Raw genomic sequence first — 22,838 nt, 5'->3', positions numbered from 1 at the left:
GACTGGATGCATAATTTTTTAATTTTGACTACTGAGAGGAAAAGTCATGCTCTGACTTGACCTAGGAGCTACACATTTGATTTGTTTTGTTAGCCCCAGTGAAAAGTGACTTACTGAGGAAATTGCAAAGAAACCTAGTAAAAGCATAAACCAGTTTGTGAAGTCTGACACTTTGGTGGGCTAAAGAAGAGCTAACCAGTCACATTCATTAGAGCTCTTTTATATGAAACAGTGGAGAGTCAAGGGAGAGGGCCTAAGGAGAAAAGTACTTGTTTAGCCCTACCACAAGAACAGCCACTGAGAAATGGAGGGACTATGCAGAGCTTTAAAACAGACTCTGTAGCACAAAGACTTTGTTTTAATTGCAGCTGAAGCAAGTTTAAACATCTGTTGCTTGTTAGATTATTATTTTATTTATTTACTTATTTATTTATTCATTTATTTTTGGGATGGGTTGAAGAAAGCTCTTTCAGATTCCCTATGGCCATTAAACTGGGATGGAGAACAGAGGCCCGAGTGTTTCTAAAATTTAAAGCTGCAAAAATTTTGGTTTTAGCAAGGATCACTTGCTTTTTTTTTTTTTTCCCACTGAAAACCTTGCTGAAACTTTTGCTTTTGTACACTTTATTGCAATTTTTAGGATGGTAGCCAGAACAGCTTATAGCAGTGGGTAACAGGTTGTATTGCTGCCTCTATCTTGTGTTTTCAGATATTAAAATGTCTGAATCTGGGTGTGTCTAGAAGAGGAGCAAGAAGAGAAAATGAATAAAAAAATGGAACAAAATGACATGTGGAGGACAGCATGTGCTGCATCTCCTTCCTTTTCTTCTGATCATCACAACTTTTCACCAGACTTCAAAAGACTTGTCCGTGTGCAGACTTCCAAGCCAAACATTACCCAATGCACACGCTACCCAGTGAGGAGTAGTGAGGTAGTGGGTTATCCGTAACACCTCTTTTAGGTGTTCCACAACTATTGTCCCTGTAGTTTCTTCTGAACTTTTTGCAATCAGTTATGAATCCTGCCACTCCTGCCAGAAGAAAATGCTTGCAATATCCTTTGCCAAGAAGAAAGAAAAATATTAAGATGCATTTCCATTTTTATTTGCTTAATTAAATGCTTTTTTGCATACTTCTTCCATAAAAGCCCTCATTAGACAGACCATTCAAGCCACTGTCTGAATCTTAACTTAAGAATGTAGTACTTACTTTGTTGTACTCTTTATCTACTCAAATACTGCAGCCCCGTGCTAATCTGCCTGCTTCTCCTCTTTGAAACTTCTGGCTCTGGCAAAATCTAAATCCTCTTTCCCATGGTGTCTCAATGACCAAGCTCTTTTCTTTCCAGTAGTTAGGTTACTTGTCCCACAATTCTCTTCCCACAGAAAAAAAAAAAAAAAAAAAAGGATGCATTGCTTAATCCATTTTTTTCTGAAGTGTTCAGTACTGAAGAAAACAATGTATGTGGAAACACAAGTGTACTGGCACAGGTAAGTGTCAGGAAGAATTTTTAAAGTAACATGAGTTGGATTGCACTATTCAAAAAAAAAAAACAAACAGGATACAGAGCATTTTTCATTAAGTACAGAGCATTTTCATTAAGTTGGTTTGCATCCAGCTAGATTAGTATGTTGGAAGATGGTTAACCTTTGATGGTTGCTCAGTGGTGTATGTTAAACAGGCTGAGTCTCTATATAATTGCTGGATGACAGGTAGCCACACTGCTGCAGTTAGGCAAAATCTGTAACCGTGATCTTTCTAAAAACTGAACGGGATCAAAGGATTGACCCTTTCCGATCTGACATTTTCATGCTAGAACTGGACAAGGCAGAAAAGGATGAGGCAAAGGATTAGGACAGGACTACTGTTTTTAGGAACTATCATCCTGCTGCATATAAAGCAACTGTTTAGAATTAGAAAAAAGATTCACAAACCTTTCCACAAGGCAGACTGCGTTTTAAGGCACTTGCCTTCCGAACTGCCAAAAAGATTAGAACGTAACACTAAAAATTCAAAAGAGGAGAAAAATTAACTAGCGCCACATGATTATTTTGTCTAACTTGTACTATACAAATACACAATGAAGGTGAAGTCCAGTTTTTGTGTTGGACAGTATCTTGTCTTACTTGCTGGAATTTCAGTCCCTGATGATATAGCTAGGACTAGTCTTCATTTGTTAAGTAAAAACTTACACTGATGGAATCCCTCCTATACAAACCCTGGCAAACTGAGTTCATCTATGTTCTTCAGATATGGGACTAATGAATAACATTCCTGTCATTCTAAGGGTAAGGACCATTATTAATTAACATTACAAGGGACACAGAAGCAGTACTTTCAGTGTAGTAATAAACAGTAGAGCTTGCACTCCTGTTCATGCCAAATCTGCAGATTTTCATTGGTGTTAGTCGATTCTCTCCATGCCTTCACAAACATTCCATGGAGATAAGACAGAACATGGTAAAAACCACAGCATGGTAATACGCACACCCTAAAATTAGAACAAACAAACAAAGAGCAGTGGAAATCCCAACTCTGTTCCAAATCTAACTTCAGCTCTTAAGTAGTCTCTAATGTTTTGCTATATCATTCTGTATCACTAGCATCTGTGGCTTAATACCACATATTTAACCAGTTCATAGACTATCTCTGCTTTGAATCATTTTGCGAAAAGGAAACTACCATTAGTCTTTCTTCAGAGGTAACTGCTCCTCCAATCACGACCGGATGCCTGTCAAAAAAGAATAAACTAAACATTTCTTATTTTACCAAGATGATAGAGCACTATCCTAACGGCTGGTGCCTGCTATTAAGTCACAGTGACAGTGGAAAACACCCTCTGGGATTTCCTTCCCTCAACTTCCATGCCTTAGTCTTTGTTAGGGTCATCATACAATGCCCTCCGGCAGTCGAACCCCCTAAAACACAACTCCTGCAAACCAGCACAATAAATGGTGATGCTGAAGCTGAGCAGATAGGCCTACCCAACTTCGGCATTACTTAACATCTGACCAAGCTACCTAGAGCCTATGAAGACCTTCCTGTAGCCAACTGTTTGAGACTAGTCAATCATTCCTAATGAAAAATTACATGAGGCCTCCACCTCATCACCCACTTGCCAAAGCACTCCTCAAAGCAGTAGAAGACTTTCTTAAAGTCTTTAACCTTTCTGAATTTTACAAACACTCCTGCAGTCAGAGACTATCACTCTCATTAATTATTGGATGGGGTAATTACCTTATCTTTAAATTATTTTACTTTATGTACACAAAATACTGATTAGCTCTTGAACTAACTTTCCATCCCCCAGATAAATAGCCTAAAGGATTGTCGAGTAGAGAATGGATAAACACTTCAGGGTGAATATAACATTTTAGGGTGAAGCTTTAAAAAGTGTGTTAAACATCAAATAAAATCTCTGCCTATTTTTTTCCTCTAGTACTTGCACAGAACATAAGCAAGATGCCTCCTCTGTGTATCAAGTATTCATAGACTCTAGCAGAAATTTATCCACCACAACCATGTAAAACAATGCCAAAGGTGTGATACAGCAGGTGAAACTCAACATGCTTTTCAATACTTACCTACAATGTTGTGCAAGTATGAAAACACTCCATTTTGTTCAGAGACCACATTTCCTTCACATTTCTAGCATTCATATTAGCTATTTATGCTCCAACTATTAACAAACTAAAAATCATGGAACACTTCTACCTCATTAACTAAAATTTACAGCTCGTTACACCATTTTGTCAAAAATCAAACCCACACATTAGAAATATTTTACAGAACTGCATATGAAGGCAAAAGCATGTAGAATTCCCCTTAGGGATGTGATCTATGGGTGACTCTATGCACACCGTATATTAGGTATGTAAGCACTCTTTGATATTTGATAGACAACTATTTACATCGTTTAAGTTATGCATGTGCATAACTCCCTCGCTGAATACATGCTGTTTTGATCTCAATTCCACATAACAATAGGAGCAAATCAATAGCACAACACTTTATGTAAGTATTCCACACATCTATAGCACCTTTCATCAAAGAACCTTAGAGCAAGAAATAACCCCTTGCGATCATATTTGTAAAAATACAAACAAAAATATGCTAATATGAAGTAAGATAAGATTGCCCCAAAGGTGTTAATTATGATTTGGAGGGAAAATAGTTTTGCCTTTTTCAATATTCCACTATCTATTATATTGCCCCAAGCTGTATGTTCCCTATGACATGATATTGACTTGGGAACCACTGTCACCACAGAGCAAACAGGCAGCAGCTGTGCAACAAGACTGAAAAAGCGAAGATGTAAGTCAGTCCAAAGGGACTATGAGGAGGGTCAATTAGGTCTCAGTCGCAGGTAACAAGAAAAAATTGTGAAGAGCATAAAAGAAAATTGTCACACAATTTTTCTAGTCCTCAGTCAGGACTGAAATAAAATATCTGGAAACAAAATGCCTACTTAGACTATGCTTTCTCTTTTTTTTTTTTTTTTTTCATATATAGATGTAGAAATAATGATGAAGCTTAAGACCTTGAAATCTCATGTAAACGGCTACAAACAGCAATAGACATGCATGACAAAACCTGAAATGCTGTCTCTTGGGGAACTTCCTAATGTCTTTAGATATGCAAAGAACCTACTTCTGTAAACAGTGACTTCAGTAATTAGAGACAGTTATTGGTGACTTAAAGAAAGCCAAGACTGCTATCCTACTTGAATAGAAAAACTCTCTAAAGACAACTGACATTCCACTTGCTTACTTACAGCTCTGGAGGTTAATTTTATGGCTTGCCACCACTGAAGCAATAACTTACATATCTGGATAAAATTAGTGAAATAATACAATCCTGCCAACACAGGGTTCTGGCTAAAAACCTGCATCACTGCTCAGAATGCTGCAGATACTGCATTAGCTGCAAGAATGGCTCTCAGATCTTAAATATTTTTAGCTTTATGTTGTCTTTTATAGATCTTGCACTTTCATAGTATGAAGTATTGTATTTTTTATTTTGCAATTTTGCTTTTACAATTCACTTTAATTTGCAAAATGTTCCTTGATTGCATGTTCCCTTTAAAACATACAATAGTGAACCTTGCTGCCGGTCAAGAAAAGGTAAATTAATCTTATTTTCCCTGCATTAAAAACAAAATGCTTCAAGAGCTTGGAAATTACTTTGAAAAAAGGACGGACAATTTCTCAGTTAATTTATACTACATCTACAGAAGACTCAAATGTAATTTTTAATTAAGAAATGTTACTCTTTTACTAATTTTTCACAAAAACTTTTCAGTATGATTTCTACCACTCCAATAACTTAATGTTCTCTGGAAACACTATTATGAGTTTCAGTCATAGAAAAAGATGGATTTTTTTTTCCCCCAGCAGTTAAATTTTCAGGTGAATTTCACTTTTGTAATTTGATTCCAGTTTGTACGTATCTTCTTTCTTCAATAAAAAAGAAAAAAAAAATCACTTTTCTTCTCAAGCATATAATTGGCATATTTACTGCATAATTGCAAACTACTACTGTGGTTTCAGATGTTATACCGCTGCATAGAAATGATGGATTAGCCTGGTCTTTACTTGCTTTGAGGCAAAAACATTGCTTCTTTCCTTCTTTATCCAATTAAAAACTGTGTAAAATTGTTCTCCCAATATGTGTGAATTTACTTTTTACCCACTTCGAATGTTTATATATCAGCATGCACATATACACACAGTGACCAAACTATTTTATTTGCATTAAAAATGCAAAATGGAATGGCATTGAAGCAAATTATGTATTCAGAAAATGCCATTGTGTTGCATTGCATGTTACTATCAAGTGAATATTTAAAAGATATAAACCCCCAAATCCCTATTTTCTTATGTTTAGACACAACATAAACTGATAATGATGTTAAATATGCTCTTCCTTCCACATTAATGTCAAAGAAAACAAAATAAAAGGAGAAACAGCAGTAACAAGCTCAGTTTAACCAAGATCCCAAGAATCTATGCTGAAGGGCTTCCTGAAGAACTAAGAAGTGCTATCAACACAATACAAGAATCTTTTGACTCCATAGAGACTGTGGAAAGCATGAAAACTTCTGAAGCATCTGACGTTCATGTGCAGTCAAAAGCAGCTTCCAAGTGCTGCTTGGCTGGATCATCAAATCTCACCTTAAATATACAACATATCTGATGACACTGAAGCTTGCATCCATCAAAGTTATTATCAAATATAATTTCTTCTGGACAGATCAAGCCTTGTCCACCTACCATAATATGGAAAACGGGCTTCAGAACAAGAACAGAGCAAACTTTGGCATGTGATCCTCTTTCCTCAATCTCTCTTGCCTTTTTATCCTTCACAGAATAAATTAACATGCATAAAAGAAATGAAGTGGGGAAACACTGGCTGGGCAAGGGAGAAGGTACTAGGTACAACAGACTGTTGAAGTGTGGGAAGAAGTGCAAAACTAATGTCAAGAAAGGGGAAAATAGTTCTGAAAGTTATTTTTGTGTTTGGGAACATCCTACTCATCTACCCCTGAGAACCAATGTAGACTGGCAGGACCCATGGGAACTAAAAAGACCTTATTTTGCTCCTTACAATAATGTAAACAAGAAAAAAGTCTGGAAAATCAGCTACAATTGACTAGATTAATGTCTGTATTCTTTATGAATGGAAGTATGAAGACCCAACTCAGGAATTCAGAATGTCTGTTACACTGAAAAAAAAGGAAAAAAGTGGGAATGTTGCAGAACTACCTGCCATTAATGTGTTTATATAGAACTGCTGTAAGAAAAAGTCAGACTAATGTAAACTATGTGATCCAAGATGATCGCGCACACTGGAGGTGCTTACCCTAAAAAGAAAAATTCCATTTGGGCATCTGATAACAAAGAAGTGATGCTGAACGGATGGCAATCTGAACAGTCAGGGCAAACTTGGAAGTCCTGGAAAGAGACAAGAGACAAATGCATGTAATCAGTCAGGAATCAGGTGTAGAGAAATACTTTCCAAGAAAAGAAAATGTAAGACCAACTGAAAAGGAAAAGAAACACGTAAACGCATTTTCTGAGCCAACGGATTTTCTACGAAAAACGATAAACATGATAAACAAATCCTGAAGGGAATGAGACCAACACTTGTTGGGAGGAAGGCAGTTCAACTTCTAGCTAATGCTTTCACTGATGAAAAGAGTCTCCATTACAGAAGTTTTTCAGCAACCTGTATAACTCATATTCTTTTCTCTTTTTTACGTGCCTGTCTCCTTCAATGCCCATGATAATGCATTTGTCGCTTACAGAAGCTTTTGGAGACACCATTGTCTAGAAGGTGCATCTGTATGTTTTCATTTAAAATGTTTTCCTTTGTTTGCCATCAGTCCCTGCCATCAGTGCCTGTTTCACTGCACAGTACAAGCTGATATGATTTGTGCTGATTGTGTTAACTGCCAAGATATCTCTGCTTATGTTCTCTTATTGTCCAATTTTCCCTGCTATTGAAAGTATCAAGGATATCTGTGAACTCTGCCTTTGCTAGCAGGGATCACTTCACTCCTATTGTATGAATCCTACTTAGGATGCCTCTGCGATCCCATATGATCATTTTACTCCAGTTCACAGCTGGCACTGGCAAAGCAGCCCTGCTGGGACATAACAAACTTCCTTCCAGGCTGCTTTTTCCATCAGGCCTACTCCTCAGAGTATGTGTCCTCTGTATGTGTTCTACTTAGGTTCCTCTTAACACAACCAAGAGAAACGTGAAAAACTGTAAATAAGTTAGTTTCTCAAAGATATAAAAGTAAAAAAATCCTGCAGACTCTAAAGCCTGTGGTCATTTTAGGACAGCCTGCACATACGACACTGATTTTTTCCTAAAAATAATGTCAAAGAGGACAGCGTTGGGGCCCTGAGTGAATCCACCTTCAAGAAGTTTAGCTGTTTGAGTTAAGAAATTTAGCTTGCCAAGTCCGAAAGCAGCTCTTCCACTAATAAGAGCTGTTATGACGAAAGCTAGAAGCAAGGGCCTGACTCTCCTTTCCTCCTTTTCCCTTGGGAGATACTTTTAAGCAGTCTTTATTGTTGGTCTCCTATGTCTGCACCTGGGCTGGAGTCTCCCTGATCTTGACCCGTACCCACTGGCTCAGCTTCCTGGCTTGCCCTGAGACCTGCTGCTCATTGAGAACTTACTGGGTGATCACTCGCCTGTGTCTGACCCCCAAGGGCCCGATCCTGACCCTGACTCATGCTTAGCAACCCGGCTCCTTGTTGAGGCAGGCTCTCGTCTGCCTTGATATTGTGCTCTGCTCTTGGCTCCTCTTCCCCTTTGGAACCCTCATAGGTCCCTGATAAGCAGCAACAAGCTCACAACAGTACTTTTAGATTTGCAAGACTATCTTTACAGCGAGGTGTCCAAAACTTTCAGATGGAGTGTAGCAATAGTATTTCAATACACTCAAGTTACACCCTAAGATGGACCGTGAAGCCACACGTATCAACTTGAAACCTATTTTGCTGATTACAAACGTGTGACCTGATGCCATCCTTATCAAGCCCCTTCCTCCCCAGACCGTGCCTCCTCTGCACCTAATGGGTATCAGCCCGGGGAATTCTCCGATCAGCCTGTCTTAGCTCCTGCCTACAGTAACACCGTAAGATGAGCTGCCACATCCCTGTGAACTGACTGCTGCTATTTCACCCTCGCCCTCCTAGGCTCAAGGGCAACATTCACCAGATTTTGGCAGACGTCTCCAGCCTGCGAAGAAGCAGGCCTCTCACGGCCTAGGCTCGCACGAAGACGCAGGCCTGCGGCTCGGCCCGCCTTCCCCTCGGCTCCAAACACGAGGTAATTATTTCCTCACAGCGACCTGCCACCGCGTCCCACCCGCACCAGCACAGCCCCACACCAGACCCCCCCCCGCCGGAGCGGGGCGGGCCGGGGCGGGGCGGCGGGAGGTGCGCGGGCTGTGCCACCGCCCCGCCCCGCCCCGCCCCGCGCGGCGGCAGTGCCTAACGGCCGCTCGCCGCAGGTGGGAGTAGGCCGGCCGGGCTGCGCATGCTCTGTGGAGACGCACGCGCGCGCCGGGCATTTAAAGGGCCAATGGCCGCCGTACCCTGGTTGTGGCACTGTGTGCCTGCTGTCTCCCTACTGGGGCGCCCCAGGCGGGTGGGCGCCCCCTCATTTCCCGCCCTCTCCGGGGTCTGGGCTCGCGCATGTCTGCGGGGCCTCGCGTAACGCGGAGTAGGCGAGAAGCAGAGCCCGGTCCCCGCTGGGGGCAGGCGAGCGGGCGGGCGCTGGATTCTTTGGATTGCGGACGTCGCGGGCAAATAAAACAGGCGGGCGGGCGGGCGGTTGCGCCGTCCCGACTGCGTTCCTGCTGCTGGGGGGCGGGGAGGGCGAGGAGCGGAGCAGCCGCGGCGCCCCGCGCAGATGGAGTCCAGCAGCGGGAGCCGCGACGCCGGGCCCGCCGCCGTTACGCCGGTGGCGGCTGTGCTGCCGGCGGGCGGGAGCGGGGAGCGCCTGGGTGGCGCCACCCCCAAGCAGTTCTGCGCCCTGCAAGGGAGGCCGCTTGTCAGCTACACTGTGCGGGCGATGGAGAGGTAACGAGGCAGGCGCCGCTCGGCTCCCCCTCCGCGCCCTGCGGGCCTTCCCCTCCGCCCCCCCGCCGCTGCCTGTTGCCGGCCCTCGCGGTGCCCCCCGGCCGCAGAACGCCGCTGGCAGCCGTTCTCGCCTCAGGCCTTGGGCCCCCTCCGGCGCGGCCGCCCCTCGGAGGGTTTGGTTTTGCGTGTCGGTGGGATCGCCTTGCTTTCCCTCCCCGCCCAGTCAAAATGTGCAGAGGGTGGCTGCGAACACGTAGGCCTGGTGCAGAGTGGGGGTGCTCTGAGCTGGGACTGGGCAGGCTCACCCTCCTCGGGCGCTCTCTCCCCTGCCAGCCTGGCTCTGTCACCACCATCCCAGGCGGCTCGCCTCTCTCCTCAGGCCTGCCGATGCCTGGAAGCTGTTTTGCTTTCCATTGCTGCTGGAGATCTGTTGGAGGCCCTCAGCCTCGAAGCTCGAGGGTTTCTGGAGCTGCTTCAGCTCATCTGGTGAGCTACAAGCCTGCCATAGCCCTTGGGGACACTCATAATGCTGTCCAGAGGCCCTGAAAAACTCTTCTGCCGTAGTTATTGGTGGTGGTCTGAATAGTGTCTAGAGGCCTCAAAAAAAGACCTGCTCTTAACTGATGAACTGGGTGGTCTGCAGTGCTCCTTTACACTTCACCGTTACAGCTCATGGTGGAACGGCCTGCCTCAGCAGGAAGCTTGAATGTCCCCTTGGCTTTTTTTAAGAAATGGTTACTGGGCTAGAAGCTGATAGCTCATGTAGCATGAGGCTGCACATTTGGCTTTTCTGTTTCTGTGTTAGAGCAAAGAATTTAATGGGATATCTTAGCAGTGAGGTTTTTCATTTTCATAAGACTGTTGAGTTCTAGGCGTGTGACTGACAGTTAATATATTATTGTCACATGTTAACATAATATATGTCTTGTATCTAGTGTCACTTGAAACACTGCAGGTAGGAGTGGAGTGTCAGATGTGTTCTGGGTGTTTTGCAGTAACTTGTAGAAAAACAAACCTTTAGATTTTTAGGGAGAATAAATGGGGAGGAGTGGAAGGTGGTGACAAGAAACAGAATTACCAACATCTCCCAAAGTTCTTAACTCATGGAAACTTGTACAACATCAAAATTGGGACTCTTTTTCCATTCCCACCCAGAGAGGCTTCCCTCAGGTCACTTGTTACTTTCTGAAAGAAATATTGCTTGTTTTCTTTATTTAATTTTCAACAGCAGCCAGTCACAAAGCTAAACACATCAGTAAGCAAAACCTCCAATCCAAAGCTTGTCACAGCTGTAATTTCTGCCAAAATGTCATGGGAATCTACAGAGAAGAATAATATCCTCACTCAGTGTTTTGGAGACCTGGAAAAGAGAACAGAGTGGGGTTTGGGAAGGAAATTATATTCATAGGAAAATAAAACATTATTCATTTAAAAAAAAAATCTTTCATTTTTTGCTGCCAGTAAGCATCTGGGAAAATAACAGTTCTTTGAGTGGCAGTATTATATTTATGTCCTAAAGCTGCAAAAAATTAGAAGGTTGAATTCTAATTGTACAGTCCAACCAGGCGTGTGATCCCAAGTTGATTGTGAGAGTGACAACCTAGTGCTTTTGCTTGACTTTAGGAGTGCAGTAACTGGTGCCAGTGCTTTCACAGGCAGAGCCTTCTGCCATCTCTGTACTGAACTGGAGTGTTGGCTGGTATGTATGTGTATGGGGAGTTGGGAACAGATGTACTTTAAAGCTCGGAATGGCTTTCATTTTAATCTCAACACTTCTCACTGGAACTGCAAAGGAGATGCCTTGTTCTTACTTTATGTGAAAGTACACATAAAAATGTAATGTTGAGGAACTGCAGTTTATCACGTAATGTCACCCAGAAGTGGCAGATTTTCTGTTTAGTTTGATACTGTCTTCTGATGCCTGTGGTTTACCTGCTGTAAGTAAATGATTAATTGACTCATTAGCCTGTAATGACTTCTGTTGAACTGGTTATCTCAGCTACTGCAACTATTTTTGAGTTTGTTTTTTGTTTTTAATCTGGAAAAAACATAGAACTTAAAGACAGAAATACATGAGCAAATCAAGAATTTGCAGCTGCTTTGCATATGCTTTTTAAAAATCAAGAGAGATTTTTACACTGTTCAGCTGAAAGTAGCGAGAGTCTTAAACATTTATATGGAAAAACTGGCAGACAAGACAAGAGCAGACATGAATGGATAAGCAGTGCATCCATCCAGTTGCGTAGGATGACAGCATGTAGAATGTTTGCCTGCCAATAATAATCAAAGATGATGCCCTTAGGAAGAAGAGGTGAGAAAAAATAGGGCGAGAAGAAATGGTTGTTTTTTATTGTCAATATAGTGGTGCTGATAGGAAGGTCAGGTCCTGCCTTGCGAGTAAAATTAAAGTGTGTTAGAGAACTTAAATTATGGTTTCCCCATTGGATTTGTTTCTGCTTTTGTTGAACTACGCAAGGCTTTTGCATCAAGTTCAACAGATCTCAAATGGCGCGACTCCTTTTTGCTTCTGTACATACTAGTAGGGTTCTTCCTTAATTTTTTTTTTTTTTTTTTGGTGTATGTTTGTTTAGACTAGAACCTTTTCAGTTCCTTTTCTGAGATGGGGAGGAATCTCAGCTCTGTGTGCACGTGCTCACACAAATTTTAGTAAAGCTATAGAGAGGAAAACAGACCGAGGTAAAGACTGATTTTAAAAATCATTGTGGGGCAAATAAACTACTGCTGATCTTGCTGTGCTCGTATTTCACCAGTTCTTGAAAGTACAGTGAGAAGTTATGAAAGAGGAAAGCATAGTCAACATGTTTACTGGCAGAAGAAAAAGTTTCCATAAAGGTTTCAATAGCTTAGTTTACTTTTTTTTTTACTGTAATGTAGTCTTTTAAAACAGGTGGCCTGATTTAAAAAAAAAAAAAAAAAAACAACAAAAAAAAAACCCAAAAAAACCCCCAAAAAACCATCACCTGGGGGAAGCTTCCAAAGAATCGCCTCTTCGGAAGTGTCTTCTATAGTTTTTTTTTGCCAAGTATTTTTCCCCCATTGGCTGATGTGTGTTCACTGGCTCTACAGGTCACACAATTACAGTTTTATTTAATGTATCTGTTGTGATATACCTTTTTGTCCAGTTATCATTAGCTTATTCTTGAAGTTGCTTGTGAGCTAAAAATAATCATAGCGAACAATCCAATTGTTTTAACTTTAAGAAGGTATCTTTATTATCTTGTCTGACAATTAAGGAACATTTTCATTCAGGAAAAAAATGGATAGCTTAAGTACATGAGATACACTAAAGAAGTTTAGAAGATCTGTGAGATTTTTCAGACTTAAAAGCTCCCCGCTTCCATTTTTTTTTGTACTGTAAAAGACACATATGTATTAATGCATTTTAAAATGTATCAATAAAGTTATAACAAAGGTGTCTTTCATTTGTTGCTTGAATAATATGATCAGTAAAAGTGATGATGATCTTGTACCTCTGAAGAGTTTCTGTGGCAGTGAAAGATCATATCTTATGCTACTAAAGCCACCTCAGCAGTGACTGCCTGGTTCTGGCCTTGTTTTGTTGATACAACTGCAGATTTCAGTAGGTTGTATGTTAGGTAGGTTGTTTCTGGTCTGCCTAAGAGTTGCAAGAAACACAGTGTGAGTATTTAAGCCTTATGTCAGATTTCAGGCTCAGCACTGGTTTGTATGTGAGTGAGCTAGTAGAGGGTTAAACTCATTTATGTGATACAGTCTCGGAGCATAATTCATCAGTTATTTAATTTCCTCTGCAGTCTGTTGTGAAGTTGTGTAATAGCTTAATCTGTTGCTGAGTTAATGAGCTCCTTTATTTTGAGTTCTGGCTCAGCTAATATAAATATATGTACTTTTGTTTGAAATTTAATGAAACAATACTGTTTCTAGTCTCTCTGTAGGTGATGACCAGAAGGACAGTTGCAAGAAACAGATTTATAGTCCTTTTCTGCTTCATTGTTTTCCTTCTACTAATATTGAAGTCCTCCCAAGTAAAGTGATTATAACTGGCATTGTTACTTGTGTTTCATTTGATCAGACTTTATTTTCCACTTTAGAACTTCAGCCTATGTTGTATGGAAACACTAGAGTTCTATATTTAGTGCTTGTTAAAGCACATTGGGGTACAGTATTCTGATCTTTTTCATGCCTTATGCTGATTCTTTCTGAAGCTTGTATTTTCTTGATCTAAATTACAGTTATAAAAGGGAAAGAGGGTTTACTATTTTGAAACTGGTTTTGAGCAGATTTTGAACTTCTTGTTATTTTAGTATGAAATCTTTCTGAAGAAAAATGTATGACAAACTGAGGGAGAAAAAAAAAATCCCTTTACTGTCAGATTGAGTGTATACTGATGTCTTTCTAGCTCATTAAAACACGTTGCAACATTTCCACATGGAGATCTTTAAAAGAGTAAGCACCTGTGTGGTGCACAGTTCTCATTCGTGAGAATTTGTAGCGTACTTCACTGAATTAGTACTTTTCATGAGTTTTATAAACCAGTTTTGATGGGACTTGTTAGGCTTCAAAGCCTAAGCTCTTCTTGTATCTAATCAGTCTTTATACTCTTACATGAATAGGTTGCATCTCTGAATCCCAGCTCCAATGATAGTACATTAGTCTAGAATGAGTTTAAGAAGGACGTAAGTTTATAAATGTGTTTATCCAGACACAGGGTGGAGCTGTGACCGCATCCTGTCACTTTTTGGTTTATTGTGCTACTGGAGGCCTTGAGCCATTCTGCTCCCCCGTGCAGAGATTTATCTTGGGCTGGCCAGTAGTTCTGTTTTCTTCCCTTCTCAGGAGATGCTGTGTGCTACTGAGTTGCCTTGTAATCTTTCGTTTGACTCCAGAATGGGAAATGTCAGTACTCTCACACAGTCACTAGTGAATGTGCAGACTGTCCACTGTTTCTGGGCACTGTGAAGGCTATAGTCTTTCCGCAAATAGAAGTGCAGAGTTCTTATTCTTCTTTAATATGAAACAGCTCTTCTTGAATTTTACTTTATTTAAATGACTGACTCAATATTCAAAAGAAGAACTGAGATGAATCCAAGTAGTTTGCCCTAGTTCTTAGTTGAAGTCATGCAGAGGTGCTGTGTTTTGTGGCTAAATGTAAAACTATGCTAGGACCCATTTAAGAGGTTTGAAAACCTTTTGACGAACCTGTGGTACCTGACAAGTTGGAACGAAGCTTGAAACTGTATGACTTCAGATTTTACATCTGAACAACTTCAATATTTAAAAAATACTGATAACATGTTGTTGGCTTGGCTGTATTTTCCATCTTTGTTAATAATAAATGGAGCATGAGGACAGATCTTTTTCTTTTGAAGAATTCTAGTAGCACTTCCATTTATTTTTAATAGTTATTTTAAAATTAATTGAAATGATTTTCCATGAAGTTCTATTAATTACGAAAAAACCATGCAGACAGTGAAAGATACTCTGTGGTCTCACATAGATCTAGGGGGGTGGTTTGTGTCATGGATGACTGGTTTTCAAGCAAGGATAGTTCTTAGGCAATACGTTCTCATGTGTTATTGCAGAAACCAGTAGCTTAAGCCTGTATGGTTCTGAACTGTAAGTTTCTGGAAGTGTTTAGTACCTTAGTCCATCTTGTGTTTGCAAAATTGGCTTTGATAGCTTTACTAGTTGTAGTTGAGAGAATATTCCTTACCTTTGTCTCTTCCTTTGTAGTTGGATGTGTAGGCTACACATGAGTAATTTGACTATAGTAAATAGTAAATTGTTTTTGTAATCATTGCTCATCTGATGAGTTTCTTGTCTGTCGTGCTAAAAATCCCTCCTGTCATCTGGGGAGACCAGAAAGGAAATCAAGTGACTTAAAATGCTTTTTTATGCTTTCTACGCAACATTTAGGAAGTAAGACCCTCAAATAGCTGAATTTCAATTATGGTATTTCCATTATTTTGAAATACATTATGCCACATGTCATTATAATTTGTATTCTTAAGTCATTTTACGCAAGCATGACTTCAGCCTAACTTCAGTTATGACTGGTTTTAATCTTCTGGATTGTGGGCCATTCTCCCCCCACACCACCCCTCAATTGTAGAGCTCAGCTGATAACAGCTGTATCAGCTTCAAGTAGAAGCTTGAAGTTCTCTAAAATATGCTTTTCATATTATGGTAATTTTACCTAGCGTAGCTATGTTTTTTACATTTTGCCAACTTCCTAGAGCAGAAACCTTGAGGGATGTGTGTACATATATATATATGTATACACACACACATATATTTTGCTAACTACCAGTATAATGTTTCCTGTCGATATTCAAGTGTCACAGTTTTGATTCATTAGCAATCTGTCAGTTCCTGCTTATGCCTGTCTTGATAGTGATCTTAGTTTCAGGGATTTTCTTGATCCTCTTATTCACTTGCACACAGTGTACCGCACAGTAGAACATGGAGTATTCTAGGCCCCAGGATTTACCAAATTATTGGAGACTGAATTTAGAGAAAGCTAAACTAACAGACTGTAGCTGATTGTTTTAGAAATTACATTTGAAGCTAGGAATGAGGCTGAAGTAAGAAATGATTTGAAGGGTTACCAGAAGGTGCTTTCCCTCCACCCCCAAACTGGTTGTTGGAAGCAAGTCCCTTCCCAGAATTCCAATTACTTTGGTTGACGTCCATGCGTTGGTGGAGATCCTCTCATGTAGCTCTCCCTTTAGGGTTGGAGTGCTAATACACACACAAAAACATGGACTTGAGTATATTGAGATGCTTTATTTAGCCATCTTTAATTTCTTTTGATATTAATGTATTTGTTTCATGGAGATATCTGTACTTTTATTTAGTCATTCATGTCTACTTTCTCTGTTTTTGTACTGTTTCTTCTAGGATAAGTTGGATATCCAACATTATTGTGGTGGTCTCTCTTGAAAATGTTGAAACAATGAAGTCTATCATTGAAAAATATGGCCACAAAAGAGTTACTATAGTAAAAGGTGGAATAACTCGTCATCGGTCAATTTTCAATGGACTGAAAGTATTTGCAGAGAATGAATTTTCCAACCCTCTGCTCCAGAAACCAGAAGTAGTGATTATCCATGATGCTGTGAGGCCGTTTGTTGAAGAAGATGTTCTTTCAAAAGTGGTTATGGCTGCTAAAGAACATGGGGTATGTAGTATACAGCAATGCAACTCTGCGGTGTTCTTTGTACTGTACAGTGTAAAATCATGATTGATACATAAGGATTTTTCTAGCAATTGTATTAATGTATTATGTTGATTTTAAAGTGGAACAGATTCAGAATCCCTATTATGCAGAGAGGTCAGATGGAGGAAGGAGACATTTTTAAATACACAGGTGTTATTTGCTACTGGGCATAATTACTGCCGTAGGGACTATCAGTAAGAGATTGAATGAATTGGCAATTTGTTAGTTGAAAGGTAGGTTACATAATGATAGTTAACCTTTTTTTTTTTTTTTCTATGCAGAATTCTCACCTAATGCTAGAGCAGTTCAGTTATTACTAATAACAGCACTGCCAAAGAGAGTACTGCATTGGTTGACTCACAGACTTTGTGTTTTCATCTGAAACTTACATGCAGATCTTGAATAAATGGCAAGAGAGCTATCTCTGTATTAATGCTAAATTTTTCTAGAATCTGTAAGCATTGCAAACTGCTGGGAAAAAGGGGAAGTGAGAAGCTTCCAACCATAGGTTGGAGATCCTCCTGGTCATCACTGCATCTGAGGACTGGGAATATTGACAGGAACTGGAAAGATTTCTGAGAAAGTAAGTGATATAGGAAGGGAAGAGCTGGAAGAAGTTGTGTTATGCAAGTAGAATGGTAAAGTTATTAAAGGCATGCGCTAGCAGCAAGAGGAACTGGTGGATAAACTGGCTGACTTGAGATGCAAGAATCACAATTTAGCCACTGGCTTGTTTGTACAATTTGCTGTCTTTACCTTGTGTCGTAGTTCAACCCCGATCAGGACCAGACTACGCAGTCTCTCTCTCACTCCCCCCACCCTCCAAGAGAATAGGGGGAGATAATAGAAGAAAAACGGTACAACACCTTGTACTTCAGTTCTCCATTAATAAGATAGTAGAATGCTTCCCTACTTCAAGGAGATGATTTGAGGTAGAAGTCATTAGTGACAGTGGATTGGGCATTAGAAAGCTAGGAAGATCTACCACTACTTGTCTCTTTCAAGAAATGAGGCAGAAGATAAGCTAATTGACAGATGATTTGCAACTTCGACAGTAGAATAAAAAGAGTCCAAAGAATGAGTTGTGGCATTTCCTTGGTGCTCCTCCACCTTTTTTTGAAAGCTCATAGTGTCGAAGGGGAATGTACAACTTGTTAAAATGTTTATTATGAAAATTAAATTATGTAAGATCTCTCAGAAAATTATGTTAGAAATCTAAATATATTAAGCCTCTTACTAGTAGGCCTATACTTTTGTAAATTGGCTTAATGAAAAATATCAATAAAATAGAAACTCTGCTCTGTAGTTTTCAGTGATACAGAACATAAGTTTGCAATCATTAAAAGTTAAATTCTGTTAGGTCAAAAACCTTGTTAAAATTCTTTCTTGTATAGCACAAAATAGCTTTCCAGAACTGATTATCTGCCAAAGACTTTAAAATAGATCCCCTTTGTAAATCTGTTTTAAATGAGATTTCTTTGAGAGTAGTAGAAGGATGGGGTTAATTGTACTGATGTTGAGTTGAAATGAGAATAACTGTTTTCTGAATGTGTTTTTGTTTAGGTGTCTTTGCATGTTATAGTATATCATATCTTATTTGTGTTTAACTCTAGCTTGTTCGCTGTTTTTGAAAGTTGTGCAATTTTAATGTAATATTTTTCCTGGTTTTCTTTTGAATTTAGTGTAAGATATTTTCAGTAAAACAGTAGGGAACCAAGGTGATCTCAATTGACCTTCTCAAGGCAGCGTACTCTAGTTAATCCAAAGTTCCAACTGGTAAATATTTCCTTACCTAGATCACTGAAGTATCACTTGATCTCAAAAAGGTGATCTTGTACGTTTGTCATAGTCTTTTCCATTGTATAATGTCTGTCTGAGATGTGTGTGCTATTTATTGGCTTCCTGTGTTGGCTTAGATACACTGAATGCGGTGAGGCTAGGCCATCAGAGAACAGAACTCCAAAAGCTGTTAGTTGTTGATGTTACCTGACAAAGTAATTGAGTTAGGGAATGTAAGTAGTAGTTCATTTCATGTAACAAATGGGGAAAGCTTCTTGCCAGAGAGAGGTGGCTATCTTCATTTGACAACTACAGAATTCTGGAGAACTAAATGACTGGAAAGCTAAGACTCTTTCTCAAAACTGACATGCATAGTTTTGAATATCAGAAAGAAATTGATTGAGAGAAGCTATCATTTTTAGTTCTTATAGTCAAATTCTTTGCATATCTAAAAGGGAGTAAATTCTTCAGGCTTTCAGTACAAAAAGTAATTGCTTCCTTTTGCATTATGTAGGAAGGTACAAAAACTGGCAGAAACATCATATTGAATCACTAGTGTAATAGAGGTAATGCTGTGGTGTTGTTCATCTGCATACCATATAGATAGCATAATTATGGGAAGCTTTAATGTTCTTTAAAATGGCAATTGATCAAGTAAGTTATTGCACTTCTAGCTGCCAATTGTCAGACAAATAAGCTGCTTTATTACACTTACTAATCAGTTTGTTATTTGCCTCTAGGAATCAAAATGTGCACCTTATCCAGAACTAATAAATTATGCCTTAAATCCCCCAAACAATCTCTTGATTATGTGAAAATATTACTTTGTAACCAATTAAATTCCATTTATGTTTTGGGGGTAATTTTGTAATTAAAATTGTATGTTTTTAGAAAGAAATTCTTTATTGCTAGAAGTTGGGAAAAGTGGAAATGCTTCAGAAGGCATTAGTCCAAAGCCTCCAGCAATATCTTATTGCCAACATTGCATTTTAAACAACATAACTAAAAAAAATTGCTTGCAGGAATAAAAAAATCAGGAAGGAGGGGGATAACTTGTCAGTTCTGCTATTGAGAGTTAAAAAAAAGGCACATACTGTCAAAGACTCTTTTGTCTTTCTGTAGTTAACATAAACTAGACTTGAAATTATAGTTTATTTCTTTGAAAGGACTGAATCAAAATGGCATTCTTAAAAGCTAGTTGCTGGAAGCTGTCTAAAATCATTACTTTATTCTCAGCTTTAGCAAGGATCTGAACAAAGCATACATGCCAATACAGATGTACAGTGCTACTCAGTCTCATGGACTCCTATTTGCATAGACAATCGGGCAAAATAATAACCCCAGACAGAAAACACTATGTATTATGCTCGGTCTGTTCCTGTCTCAGAGTTTACTCGGCCTCAGTGCTGTAGTTTTCAGTCTTACTATATTGGAAGCTGGAGCAGAAAGCATACACCCTTACACATGCTGTTCTTTCACCTAGTAAGATAGCAAAACAAAATGCTTTGTGTGTGATTGTTGACTTGCATTAGCAAAATATGGTGAGCTGCAATCCAAAAAGCACATCTCTCTCAATTAAAGGTGAAGGAGGATCTGGTGTTGGATGCTTGAATGGAAATGGCAGTGCTGGAGGAGTTCTGCTCACTCTGTCCTTTCTTTGTTCTTTTTCTCTTAGAAACAGCTATCTTTTAATGTTTTCTTATCTCTTCTGTTTTTGCCATATATGGAATATTTTACACGTTATCTTTGTCATCTTTGTTATACTGAAAGGCTGATATTAGCCAACTGTAGAGCCTACATCAGTAACAGACCATTTTTGATTCATATTTATACACTGGCTCATCTGAAGCCATCCTGTGCCTGTCTTCTTGGAGGTTCAGCTTTCATTGTATGCTTGATATTTTGGGGGGCTCCTGCTGTCCTGTCAGACACTTGTACAAAAGCAGAATCAAAACTGCTAACCGTCTTGACATGATTTTTATTCCACTGATGGAATGAGTTCTGTAGTTTAGGAGACTCTGACTTATGCCAATATAAAAATACATATTAATGAATTGTAGGACTATTATATAGCAATTTTATAAGAAAAAAACATTTGAAGAGCTACGTTGTTGTGAAGATCAGAGTCTGTTCAGTAGCTCAAACTTCTCTGAATGTGTGAAGAAGTCAAATGTGGTTTTGCTGCTGTAGGGAAAATAGTTATACAACGCATTATTCCTTTTTCAACTCTGCAGTAATGGATAAGTATGGGAAACGTACTGATGTTTCCATAGCTTATGGCATTATTGGTCCCATAGAAAGTTGAGCTTCTCAGCCAAGTCGTTAATTGTTTTCTGTGTTGAATGGAGAACTAATGTATTGTTAGCAAATACTTGAAGTTTTTTGTCCTAACAAGACATAGTGTCTGGTGATGGGAAAGCACTGGTAAGGGGAGAAACAACTCTGTCATTTCCCAGTCTCGATTTAAATAATTTAGATGATTCATTGCATTCATTAGGAAGGATGCAACTCAACCAACTGAAAAACATAAATCATAGGCAGAAACTTAGATTATAATTTCCCTTTATTCTTTGCAGCATTTCTGTGTTGTATTAACAGAGCCAACTCTGCCTAGTACAAGTATTTAATCCTTTTTAAAAAGGTGACTTAATCCCACAGTTTTTAGCTTCTGGAAGTCGTAGAATCATAGAATCATAGAATGGTTAGGGTTGGAAGGGACCTTCAAAGGTCATCTAGTCCAACCCCCCTGCAAGGAGCAGGGACATCCCTGACTAGATCAGGTTGCTCAGAGCCTCATCCAGCCTGGCCTTGAACGTTTCCAGGGATGGGGCATCCACCACCTTTCTGGGCAACCTGTGTACACATACAGTAATTTTTACCTTACGTTTTTAAAGGTAGGATTAGGTTATGCTGGAAATAAATTTTGAGCATAGCTTCCTGGTGGTTGCTGAGGTGATTTTTATGTGATGTCTATAACATGTACCTCCTTTAAATTTAGAGCAACTATGTATGTGACACTGCCATTCATTTGGAGCTAACTGAAATCTGTATGCTTCATCTGAGAGAACAGTATGACTTCAGAAAATGAAGCAGCCTTTAGCAAAGATGTGTTTACTTAGTCACTCAGATTTTTCTTTCCTGCAGGAAATCCAAGGAGTAAAGAGTATTCCTTAAAATAAGGGAAATCTCAGCTTGTCCAGCATCTGTGAGGAACTGAGTAAAGGCTTTGAATCATTCTGGTCACTTCTGTATAGCAAGATCTGGAAGAGTTTCTGAGCTGTATCTCTCTGCCTAAGGATTAGGCATGCACACCTCCCCGAGTTTTTCCCTTTTTCACGGAATATTGCACTGGAAAGAAATCTGAGTTTTCATCCAGAAATGCCCCCAGCTGTGTTTTAACTGAGTTTGTGATCTGGGTGGTTGTGGTAAGGACAACACCAGCCCTGCAGGTTAGGTAAAGCTTCTGAAAGCCAACTTGGCGTGTTTCATATGCTGTAATAGTTTGCTGGACTGGTTCTGTGCTTATCCTCCTGTTTCCAGGAAGATAAGTGGGTTGTGGTACAGATAGAACTAAAACTGCCTTGAGCATTAGAGCATGTAGGAGAGAATTCATGAGGTATCAGATTCATACATACATCTGTTAGGAGTCACTATTTGGGCCAAACTTACACGTTAAGGTATAACGATCCATATTTCAAGACCTTTGATAACAGAGAAGGTCTTAGGTAAAGCTCATATAAGAGATGACTTGAAATTTTGAATCTAATGGGCTATAAGAGAAGGAAGCTTAGGTGCAAGATTTCTTGCAAGGAGAGGACACAAGCAGTTCAGAGAGAAGCAGCTGAGCAAATTCAGAAGTCAAAGACATTTGATAAGCAGGTGCAGAGTTGCTTAGGGAACTGCATGACCATGAACTGTAGTACCTGTGGTTTTGGTTGCTCAGGACTGTGTGTGTGGGGAAGAGTTATTAATTAAACATTGCAGTTTTGCATTTGGTTCATTAAATTGTGCAAGAGTACTCCTACCGTACCTTAAGACTTTTTTTTCTTCTTTCTTCATAATATGATGCAAATAATGTGTTTAATGATATGCAGTGGATCAGTAGCTGTCACATCATGATATTGTTGATTTTGTAATGATGTACACCTTCTGGAGGTAAAATATAACTCCTTAACTGTAATTGTAATTCCTATGGCAGTAGCTTCAAGATTTCTGCTCCACTGAATACAAATGTTAGC

The 22,838-nt window shown here is 39.5% G+C and overlaps 1 protein-coding gene across 1 annotated transcript in view; it reads left to right on the top strand.

Moving 5' to 3' along the window:
* The first annotated feature begins 9,416 nt into the window (after positions 1-9,416).
* Positions 9,417-22,838, top strand: part of CRPPA (CDP-L-ribitol pyrophosphorylase A) — a 125,392-nt gene continuing 111,970 nt past the window's right edge. The window contains exons 1-2 of the mRNA XM_086742529.1: positions 9,417-9,602; positions 16,503-16,782. Of these exons, the coding sequence (XP_086598655.1) occupies positions 9,433-9,602; positions 16,503-16,782 (450 nt within the window). The 5' untranslated portion in view covers positions 9,417-9,432. The remainder of the gene's footprint in view (positions 9,603-16,502; positions 16,783-22,838) is intronic.

This window comes from Chlamydotis macqueenii, chromosome 2 (genome assembly GCF_036417535.1).
Source record: "Chlamydotis macqueenii isolate bChlMac1 chromosome 2, bChlMac1.mat, whole genome shotgun sequence".
NCBI classification, from domain to species: domain Eukaryota; kingdom Metazoa; phylum Chordata; class Aves; order Otidiformes; family Otididae; genus Chlamydotis; species Chlamydotis macqueenii.
The sequence above is the reverse complement of the archived record's forward strand: the minus strand, read 5'-3'. Positions and strand labels throughout refer to the sequence as shown.